This window comes from Cnephaeus nilssonii (genome assembly GCF_951640355.1).
Source record: "Cnephaeus nilssonii genome assembly, chromosome: X".
NCBI lineage: Eukaryota > Metazoa > Chordata > Mammalia > Chiroptera > Vespertilionidae > Cnephaeus > Cnephaeus nilssonii.
This window is the reverse complement of record NC_137071.1, coordinates 13,976,179-13,987,842: the sequence shown is the minus strand read 5'-3', so window position 1 is coordinate 13,987,842 and position 11,664 is coordinate 13,976,179. Positions and strand designations below refer to the sequence as shown.

The window sequence follows — 11,664 nt, the reverse complement described above, 5'->3', positions numbered from 1 at the left end:
CCTATTCCTATGCCTTGCACTGTAGGAAAAAGAACATATTGGAGGCTTTTCAATCAGTTTGTAATAAACAAACCTCTTAATATTAAACTTCATCTTTAATAAATGTGACATCCATGACATTAATAAACTTAGATTCTGAAGCAAATAAACCTTTACTTAGAAGGAACAACTTTTGAAAATACACACAACCCTAAAAATTAGTCATCTGCAGAAGAAAAAGAAACCCAACCGCATAAACATTTTGTTCTCTCCAGAGCCCACTACTCTACTATTCAGAAGGTTGACTGCGCTCCTCAAACTTAACCTGAAAAGGCTGCCTCAGGTCTCCCTAGGTGTGGGAGCAGCTGCTGGACTTGGCCTGGGAAGGAGCCCTGTGCTTGGTAAAAGAGCCAACCATGGCTGCGGCTCTCAACCATGCTTTATCTTCCTCATCTCTCAAGGCCTCATCATACAGGACTGGGTAGGCAGTGGGGGCCTTGTTGAAGATTCTGGCCAGCACCTCCAGCACTTTCATCTTGCTGATATCAGTGTGGGCTCTTTGGCCCCACAGGAGCACGTAGCAGGGAGGATGACTGTCGGGAACCTGGCGGCACTCCAGGTACTTTTGCTGAACCAGATCCTTGGTGATGAATTGCCTGGGCTCCCCAAAGATGACATGCTTCTTCCCAGGCTGGACCCCAAACACATTCAGGAAATTCCAGATCTCCTCTTCAGTGGCGATGTTGCCATTCATGAAGATCACGCCCAGAATCACCATCACAATCGGGGTCTTGGGCAAGACCTCATCACTGCTCAGGTCTCCCTCAATCGGGAGGCCCAGCTTGTTGAAAAAGGCATAGGTGTGGTTTTTGGGATTGACTTCCTTGAACTCAAGGCCAAAGACCAGCTCCATGCGCTCAGAGGCTCTCCTGAGGATCTCCGAGAAGTGCTCCTTGTACTTCCTCTTGACAAACTTCAGCAGTGCGTTCTGAGTGATGGGCTCCTTCCTTTTCAGCTTCAAAAGCAGGAACTGCATCACCTTGCTCACCTCCCTGCTTAGAGGATCTTTGCGAGCCTGCAGAGCTGAAGCTGCTGCCTGGGAGGCATTTGCACTTTCCTCAGCTTGGATCTTGGCAATGGCATCAAATATAGGGCAAGCCACACATGCCTCAGGAGAGCTAGTGGCTGTGGCTCCCTGCGGCTCCTGGGATGGATTAGGTGCAGGGGAGCTTGAGGGAGAATCATCATTGGGAGGAGAGGAGGGGGGTTCTTCAACCTCCCCTGCTGTGGCCTGAGCACCCTTGAGACTCTGAGTCTCATTCAGGGGCTGTTGGCGTTTCTCTCTTCTGAGCTTACTCTTCTTTCCCCGAGGCATGAGGACACTGGTCAGGGACCGCGGGCACCCTTGTAGTAGGAGAGGAGGTGATGCTGGCACCTGGAGGAGGGAGAGTGAGATGGCATGTGCACTCTCAGCAGGGACATTGCACCTGGGCTTTTACCCAGGCCATGTCTGCAAGGTCTGAGGGCAGTGCCCCAGGAACCCACAGGGCTCCTGTTCTGCCCAGTCTCTGCCCTAAGACCCTGCAGAGGAAGTTAGAGTGTGCCTTAGTGAGAGGCCCAGAATCCTACCTGGGTGTTCCCTAGGTGACTATGGGGGATGGCAGGGGGTATATGTGACCCTGGGTTTGAGGAGTGCTCTCATTTCCCATTCAAGATCATTAAGTTAATTGTTGGCCAGACCTTGGCCCCCACTACCTGCTCTTGCTCTGAATATGACACTCAAACCTCCATGCCACAAGTGTGTGTTGAGATGCTGCTTCTGGCAGGGGGCATCCAGAACTGACATGGCTATGAGACATGACTGTGCTGCATTTTTATGTTCCTCAGTCCTCCTGTAGACACCTCACCTGGTCTCCAAGTAGGGCCTCAGAGCCCCACTTTCTGCCCTTATCTTTACCTTCATCACCTGTTCAGGATGGGTCATTTCTCAGTGCATTGTGGTTTTCCCGCTTGGCACTGGAAGAGTTAGGGCCCTCTGTGTCTATGCTTGTGGCCTATCTTACAATGAGGTCAGTAGGTACCCAGAAGCAAAAGGAGGAACTAAATTTGACACGGTCTAGCTGCATTTGCCTGTCTTCTCCCAAATGCAGGATGCAACAATCAAATGGAGACCCCTTTTGAGAGGTGCCCCAGGATCTCACATCAATCCTGTTTGCCCCCTAGATGTGTATCTAGCATGACTCCCTCTGCTGTGTTGTGAAAGTGCTTTTCAGGTGAAAGACTTCCCGTGCTTAAACCCTGAGCAGGAAATAAGTGGCACTTCTGCTGACAAATGCCAGGGCCTATTTGAATGGCAGTATTCAGGGATTCTGAGGTGCCTGCATGTTATGGGGTCCCTGGTCGCAGCACTGGTTATGAGACTTCCCATGACATAGACATTTTACCTCTGCCAGATCCTGCCACCAAGGCACCGACCTCCCTCACTCACCCTGAGTCTTACCAGGACCTGGACATCCTCCTCCTGCCAGCCCCTCCCACCAAGTCCCCCACCTCCCTCACTCTCACTGAGTCTTCCCAGCACCTGGACATCCTCCTTCTGCCAGCTTCTCCTCCAAAGGAACACACCTGCCTCACTTACCCTGAATCTTCCGAGAACCTGGACATCCTCCCTCTGACAGCCACTCCCACCAGGGCACCCACCTCCCTCACATTCCCTGAGTCTTCTCAAGACCTGGACACCATCCCTCTGCCAGCCCCTCCCACAAAGGAACCCACATCCCTCACTCTCCCTGAGTCTTCCCAGGAACTGGATATTCTCCCTCTGCCAGCCCCTCCACCAATATGGCAATCTCCATCAGTCGACCTGAGTCTTCAGGGACCTGGACATTCTCCCTCTGCCAGCCCCTCCCACCAAGGCCCCCACCTACCTCACTCTCCCTGAGTCATCTCAAGACCTGGACATCCTCCCCCTGCCAGCCCCTCCCACCAAGACTACCACATCCCTCACTCTCCCTGAGTCTTCCCAGGAACTGGACCCCTCCCCCTGCCAGCCCCTCCCACCAAGGCCCCCACCTCCTTCACTCTCCCTGAGTCTTCCCAGGACCTGGACACCCTCACCCTGCCCCAACCCGCTCCCACCAAGATCCCACCTCCCTCACTCTCCCTGAGTTTTCCCAGGACCTGGACATCCTCCCCTTACCAGCCCCTCCCACCAAGGACCCCACCTCCTTAACTCTCCCTAAGTCTTCCCAGGAACTGGACATCCTCCCTCTGCCAGCCCCTCCCACCAAGGCCCCACCTCCCTCACTCTCCTTGAGTCTTCCCAGGACCTGGACATCCTCCTTCTGCCAGCCCCTCCCACCATGACCTCACCTCCCTAACTCTCCCTGAGTCTTCCCAGGATCTGGACATCCTCCCTCTCTAAGCCCTTCCCACAAAGGCCCCACATCCCTCATTTTCTCTGAGACTTTCCAGGACATGTACATCCTCCCTCTCCCAGCCCCTACCACCAAGGCCCCACCTCCCTCACTCTCCATGAGTCTTCCCAGGACCTGGACATCCTCCTTCTGCCAGCCCCTCCCACCATGACCTCACCTCCCTAACTCTCCCTGAGTCTTCCCAGGATCTGGACATCCTCCCTCTCTAAGCCCTTCCCACAAAGGCCCCACATCCCTCATTCTCTCTGAGACTTTCCAGGACATGTACATCCTCCCTCTCCCAGCCCCTCCCACCAAGGCCCCACCTCCCTCACTCTCCCTAAGTCTTACCAGGACCAGGACCCCTCCCCCCGCCAGCCCCTCCCACCAAGGCCCCCACCTCCCTCACTCTCCCTGAGTTTTCCCAAGACCTGGACATCCTCCCCCTGCCAGCCCCTGCCACCAAGGCCCCCACCTCCCTCACTCTCCCTGAGTCTTTCCAGAACCTGGACATCCTCCCCTGCCATCCCCTCCCACCAAGGCCCCCACCTCCCTCACTCTCCCTGAGTCTTCCTAGGACCTGGACACCCTCACCCAGCGCCCCCCCCCCCCCCCCCGCTCCCACCAAGACCCCACCTCCCTCACTTTCCCTGAGTATTCCCAGGACCTGGACATACTCCTCCTGGCAGCCCTTCCCACCAAGGACTCCACCTCCCTCACTCTCCCTGAGTCTTACCAGGACCTGGACCACTCCCCCTGCCAGCCCCTCCCACCAAGGCCAGCAACTCCCTCAATCTCCCTGAGTCTTACCAGGACCTGGACCCCTCCCCCTGCCAGCCCCTCCCACCAAGGCCCACACCTCCCTCACTCTCCCTGAGTTTTCCCAGGACCTGGACATCCTCCCCCTGCCAGCCCCTCCCATCAAGGCCCCACCTCCCTCACTCTCCCAGAGTCTTCCCAGGACCTGGACCCCTCCCTCTGCCAGCCCCTCCCACCAAGGCCCCCATCTCCCTCACTCTCCCTGAGTCTTCCCAGAACCTGGACATCCTCCCCCTGCCAGCCCATCCCACCAAGGCCCCACCTCCCTCACTCTCCCTGAGTCTTCCTAGGACCTGGACACCCTCACCCTGCCCCCCGTCTCCCACCAAGACCCCACCTCCCTCACTCTCCCTGAGTATTCCCAGGATCTGGACCCCTCCCCCTGCCAGCCCCTCCCTTCAAGGCCCCCACCTTCCACACTCTCCCTGAGTTTTCCCAGGACCTGGACATCCTCCCCCTGCCAGCCCCTCCCACCAAGGCCCCACCTCCCTCACTCTCCCTCAGTCTTCCCAGGACCTGGACATCCTCCCCCTGGCAGCCCTTCCCACCAAGGCCTCCACCTCCCTCACTCTCCCTGAGTCTTCCTAGGACCTGGATATCCTCCCCCTGCAAGCCCCTCTCACCAAGGCCCCACCTCCTTCACTCTCCCTGAGTCTTCCCAGGACCTGGACATCCTCCCCCTGCCAGCCCCTCCCACCAAGGGCCCCACCTCCCTCACTCTCCCTGAGTCTTCCCAGGACCTGGACATCCTCCCCCTGCCAGCCCATCCCACCAAGGCCCCACCTCCCTCACTCTCCCTGAGTCTTCCTAGGACCTGGACACCCTCACCCTTCCCACCCTCTCCCACCAAGACCCCACCTCCCTCACTCTCCCTGAGTATTCCCAGGATCTGGACCCCTCCCCCTGCCAGCCCCTCCCACCAAGGCCCCCACCTTCCTCACTTTCCCTGAGTCTTCCTAGGACCTGGACATCCTCCCTCTGCCAGCCCCTCCCACCAAGGCCTCCACCTCCCTCACTTTCCCTGAGTCTTCCTAGGACCTTGACATCCTCCCTGCCAGCCCCTCAACCAAGGCCCGACCTCCCTCACTCTCCCTGAGTCTTACCAGGACCTTGACATCCTCCCCTGCCAGTCCCTCCCGCCAAGGCCCCCACTTCCCTCACTCTCCCTGAGTCTTCCCAGGACCTGGACATCCTCCTTCTGCCAGCCCCTCCCACCATGACCTCACCTCCCTAACTCTCCCTAAGTCTTCCCAGGATCTGGACATCCTCCCTCTCTAAGCCCTTCCCACAAAGGCCCCACATCCCTCATTCTCCCTGAGTCCTCCCAGGACTTGGACATCCTCCCCCTGGCACCCCTTCCCACCAAGGCCCCCAACTCCTTCACTCTCCCTGAGTCTTCCCAGGACCTGGACATCCTCCCCCTACCAGCCCCTCCCACCAAGGCCCCCACCTCCCTCACTCTCTCTGAGACTTCCCAGGACATGTACATCCTCCCTCTTACAGCCCCTCCCACCAAGGCCCACCTCCCTCACTCTCCCTGAGTCTTACCAGGACCCGGACCCCTCCCCCTGCCATCCCCTCCCACCAAGGCCCCCACCTCCCTCACTCTCCCTGAGTCTTACCAGGACCTGGACCTCTCCCCCTGCCAGCCCCACCCACCAAGGCCCTCACCTCCCTCAATCTCCCTGAGTTTTCCCAGGACCTGGACATCCTCCCCCAGCCAGCCCCTCCCACCAAGGGCCCCACCTCCCTCACTTTCCCTGAGTCTTCCTAGGACCTGGACATCCTCCCCCTCCCAGTCCCTCCCACCAAGGCCCCCACCTCCCTCACTCTCCCTGAGTCTTCCCAGGACCTGGACATCCTCACTCTGCCAGCCCCCCCAAACAAGGCCCCCACCTCCCTCACTCTCCCTGAGTCTTCCCAGGATCTGGACATCCTCCCTCTGCCAGCCCCTCCCACCAAGGCCCCAACCTCCCTCACTCTCCCTGAGTCTTCCTAGGACCTGGACATCCTCCCTCTCTAAGCCTTTCCACCAAGGCCCCCACCTCCCTCACTCTCCCTGAGTCTTCCCAGGACCTGGACATCCTCCCTCTGCCAGCCCCTCCCACCAAGGAACCCACATCCCTCACTCTCCCTGAGTCTTCCCAGGACCTGGACATCCTCCCTCTGCCAGCCCCTCCCACCAAGACCCCCACCTCCCTCTCTCTCCCTGAGTCTTCCCAAGACCTGGAAATCCTCCCTCTGCTAGGCCCTCCCACCAAGGCCCCCACCTCCCTCACTCTCTCTGAGTCTTCCCAGGACCTGGACATCCTCCCCCTGCCAGCCCCTCCCACCAAGGCCCCCACCTCCCTCACTCTCCCTGAGTCTTCCCAGGACCTGTAAATCCTCCTTCTGCCAGCCCCTCCCACCAAGGTCCCCACCTCCCTCACTCTCCCTGAGTCTTCCCAGGACCTGGACATCCTCCCTCTACTGACCTGCTGCCAGCCCCTCTCACCAAGGCCCACACTTATCAGACTTTCCTGGGTCACAGGGACTATGAAGTGTTTAGACCTGCATGGATCCTCCTAGGCCCAGCCAGGACCAGGGCTGTGGGAGGCCTCAGTCTGGGGTGCTCTCTCTCCCCAGAGGATCCCCCATTTCCCTGTCCAGAGTCTGGGATATCTATCAACTCGACCCAAGCCAGAGTCCAGCAACGGGCCTTCATTTGCTGAGACCCCGCCCGCGGGAAGCCAGGGCCTTAGGGCTGGAGGCCATGCTGGGGTCTCCGGGGCCGAGGGCTGGGTCAGTGGTTCAGCCCTTGGTGGCCCCCTCTTTTCAGGGACAAGGGACTGGAGTTGCTGGGGACGCGTCCCCTGACCACACTCAGCACCCCTCGCACCTTGCCACTGACAGGACTGGGTCTGCTCCCTCTGCTCGGCCTGGGCAGCAGTCCTTAGAAGGGCCTCGTCCTGGACGGGCTCGATGGCAGTTAGGTCCCCACTTCCGGTCAGCGGGGGAGGGGGCAGGGGGTGGGGGCTCCGGAAGGGGCCGCGTTCTCCAGACCCACGTGGTCCTTGCTGGGCCGTGCGCAGGTGCAAGGCCTTCCCCGGGGGCTCTCCTCCATCATCTGTCCTCAGAACCAGGCTCCCGGTTCCCTCAGATCCCCAAGAGGACGTCTTTGGGGCCTGAGCTCAGCAGCCAGGCCCGGGGCCTCCCGGACTGACTGCTGGGTGCTCCCCACTGTCCTCTCTTGATGTCGTCCCTTGACTCCTGGTCAGTGCTGGGCTTCCTCCCCGCTGCTCACCTGCGGCCAGCCCCTCACATCAATGTCCTCAGCTCCCTGGGACTGCTGATGTGTTGCAGGTTCCTCTCTTCGGGCCACTCCTGCCTGAGGCCGCCCAGACAAGGCTGCAGGGCAGGAGAATCCAGTGGGTTCCTGGCTCCTGGGGTAGACAACCTGCTCCCTTTCTGACCTTAGAGCCCTGCTTTCCTGACCACGTTCCTCTAGCACCCAGTGGGGAAGGGGGTGCTCCTTCGTTGAGAGCTCAGCCTGGGACCTCTCTGGCGTGACATCATTGTCATTGCCCACATTTTCTAAAATGCATGATGTGCGATTACTGTGCTACTTGCTATTCTCCTTGAATCTGTGCTGATGGTCTATTAAGATGCTCATTAAAAGCCCAGTCCTCATCCACTGACAACATTTCAGGTGGATATAGCACAGCCTGCCTGGACTCAGACTGGCAGGACCATCCCAAATGTTGGTCCTCATAGTACCCCATGGTCGGTCCTGGCTTATAGGCTCTGGGTTGCTGCCTCAAGTTCCTCCTGTGAAGCACTAGAAAGGCTTCCTCCCTGGGTATCCTGGAAGAATCAAAGGTTGAACCTCAAAATCTTCCTCCAGTCAATCCCCTCTATCTGCCTTTATTGCTACCTACAGACCAGTCGACCAGTCTCAACCTCCATTCTGTCTCCCCACCTGCCTGCACACACGTTCTAGTTCAACACTGAGCTAGGGTTCCCAGCAGTTTGTCATATTTGTTGTTGCTTTCCTCCTATCATCAATATCATTTTTGTTATTCCTTCTATAATTTTTTCCAGGGATGGTATGGGGTATGGGAAACAGCAGCCTGAGCTTGGCTGTCACCTTTGCAGTTATAGGTTAGGAATTATGTCTGTAAATATATTCAGGAGAATTATCATATTTACAATATTCTCTTTCCCTTCATTACACATAGTATTCTGCTCTGAGATGTCTTTTTCATAAGCTTATCAGTAAGGTTTTACAGTTGCTCTAATAAAGACTTGTACATTTCTGCTTGGTCTTCTCTTAGATATGTTTCATATAATATTGCTGTGAATGGTATATTTTACATTACATGTTATTTGTTACCAATTTGGTTTGACCAGCATCCTGATTCTGCTTAATGATTTTTCATACATCATTTTTCCGAAGTTCCTTACAATGTGCATTTTTGCACCTATTTCTCTGTACTTTTTAATTAGGAGATCATAGTTTTTCCATTATTTTCTCTTTCTATGCACTATTCTTACCTCTTAGTTACTTTGGTGTTTGTACTCTTTTGTCATACCTGTGTACCATCTATGTATTTTTTATTATTGAGTTCTAAACTGTGTATTAAATGCCAAGTATATTTGTCCTCCTCTGAACTCTATTGGTTATGCTCATGATTCACATTGTAGAGCTTGCAAAATGGAAATTCTGTCATAATGCAACCTTGCTAAAAGATATGAACTGGTGTGCATTTTTGCCAACGACTTTTTCTTTACTCCTACACATTGGCACATGTTTTTTACCTATTTTTTTTTTTTTTTTTTGGAAAATGGAGTGATTTGTAGTTCACAGTATTTTCTAATGTTTATTAACTACTATGTTAGAAATGCTATGAATTTATGTATGATAGTGGTGTCTGTTTGATTTTGGCCTAAGTGTAGTTTTATTGAGGTATACTCATCTGGTCTTTGTAAGCAGAGTGGTAGCCTGGTACAATGGTTAAATAACTCCCATTTTTTGTATGGTTTAAACGAGTTTATATGAGATGGTAATTCATTTTTCATTTGCCTTTTGGTGTTGACAAGTACCTAAACCTGGCTGGTCTTGCAGTATTTTTATATAGTCTTGGGTTAGATTGTAGTTTCTGTTTTTAACCTTTTAATTGGAGATTTCTAATTTTCTGTGGACCGATGTAACCATTTATTTTTTGCCTAAAATGCTCCATTTGAATCTTCATATAATAGGCATGACATTTAAATAAAATCCTCTTATTGCAGATATTCTCAAACATATACCATAGTACAGGGAATAGAATAATTAACCCAGTTACCTGGCATACATCTACAACAATCTTCCACTTTTATAGGAAGAATCTTGTTCATATTGAGGTTAGGTATTTGTTTGGTTATTGGCAAGCGGACTCTAGAGGTAACAATATACACTTCCATTAGGAGACATATGATGTCTGTTTTCTCCCTTGTGATGATGTGGATGATCATCTTTATCCATAAACCCACTAGGGACTATTAGTTCTATAATTATAAAACTCCTTTGAGTGTATTACCTGAAATTGTCCTTTAGGTATAACTTTGTCCTTTACTTGACAAAGTTATACCTAAAGGACAATTTCAGGTAATACACTCAAAGGTAATACACTCAAATTTCATTATCTTGAGATATTGGTAGCACTACTTTAAAGTGTTCCTTATAAGTGCTCATTAACTTCCGCACCTAATGTTTTCACAATTTATTTTTCTAGAATCACTTACTTCTGCTTATTCCATGTATGTTTGCAATAGTTATAAATTTGTTATATAAATCCTTTCAAAGTACTAGTTTTCACTAGTTGTAGGCTGTGCTGTCTTCTAATTCATTGTTTTACATTTATCTTTATTTTCTTCTACCTTCTACTTTTTTGTGTTCAATATGATATTCTTATGCTAGTTTCTTGAATAGCTTTGATGTTTTAAACATTTTTCTAATGAATCTACTTAATATAATTACTATCCCTGGGATGTTTCCAGCAACAGTGCTACAGAGCTTAATGTGTAGTGCTCACATTTTTATAAATTGAATAAATGTACCTCTACTAATGATCTTATAAGTTTTCATTTTTGTGTGTGTTTGTGCATATAAACACTAGGACAGCAACAGTTATTTGTTTTGTTTTTTTAAGTTTCAGGTTTCAGGTGTTTGTGGTGTTTTGTCTTGTTATATTTTACATATTAATGACTGAAGAATTTTGACCAAATTTTACTGCTAGTAACATAGTTGATTTTTTCATAAATAAAAGCAAGTTGTCACGTGAAAAATTTAATTATAGTAATTGGCCAACTACAGAATTCGGATTTTCCAGGAAAACAGAAAGTACTCTAAATATGTAACAGTGAGAGGAGTTTTTTCCATAGAACATTATATATTTATTTTTTATCCATTTCACATTTATGGTGAAATTGGACAGGAATATAGTGAGTTTCCACATACCCTTTCAACCGCTTAACCACAGAGTTTCTCCTATGGTAAACATCTCCTCCTGGCGTTAGTATAGTATATGTGCTACAATGAAACAGGTACCACTGATACATTACTTTTAACTAAAGTACACAGCCTACAATAGAGTTTACTCTTTGTGTTGTACGTTTTGTGGGATTTGACAAATGTATATTGACATGTATCCCTCATATAGAGTAGTTTCACTGCACTAAAACTCCTTGTCCTCTACTTATTCATCCCTCCCTCTAACCCTTGGAACTCCTCGTCTTTTATACTGCCTCCATAGTTTAGCCTTTTAAGGATGTCAAGTAGTTGAAATTATATAGTATATAGCATTTTCAGATGGGCTACTTTCACCTAGTAATATGCATGTAGGGGTCCTCTATCTTTTCATAGATTGTTTGATCATTTCTTTTTATTTATTGTTGAACGATATCTCATTGTACACAGATACCACAGTTTAATGATCTATTCCTCTAATGAAGGATATGTTGGTTGTTGTTTTTTATGTTTATTTTTTTATTTTTTTACTTTTAATATATTTTATTGATTTTTTACAGAGAGGAAGAGAGAGGGATAAAGAGCCAGAAACATCCATAGAAGAGAAACATCCATCAGCTGCCTCTTTCACACCCCCTATTGGGGATGTGCCTGCAACCAAGGTACATGCCCCTGACCAGAATTGAACCTGGGACCCTTGATTCCACAGGCCAATGCTCTATCCACTGAGCCAAACCGGTTTCAGCAAGTTTGGCCACTTATAAATAAAGCTGCTAAAACATTTGTGTGCAAGCTTTTGCATGGACATAACTTTTTATCTCCGTTGCGTACACACAGAAGAGTGCATTTGGTGCATTGTATGGTAAGAATATGTTTACTTTTGTTATATTCCACTAAACTATCTTTCCATTTGAATGTACCTTTCTGCAGTCCCGCCAGCAGTGAGAGAGGGTTCTTGAAGCT

At 51.1% G+C, this 11,664-nt stretch overlaps 1 protein-coding gene across 1 annotated transcript in view; it reads right to left on the bottom strand.

Annotated features, from left to right (window-relative positions):
- Positions 1–328: 328 nt before the first annotated feature.
- LOC307096104 (melanoma-associated antigen B4-like) overlaps positions 329–11,664 on the bottom strand; it is a gene marked incomplete at both ends in the record, with an annotated part of 29,085 nt that continues 17,749 nt past the window's right edge. Inside the window, one exon of the mRNA XM_079765664.1 lies at positions 329–1,414. Within this exon, the coding sequence (XP_079621790.1) occupies positions 329–1,414 (1,086 nt within the window). The remainder of the gene's footprint in view (positions 1,415–11,664) is intronic.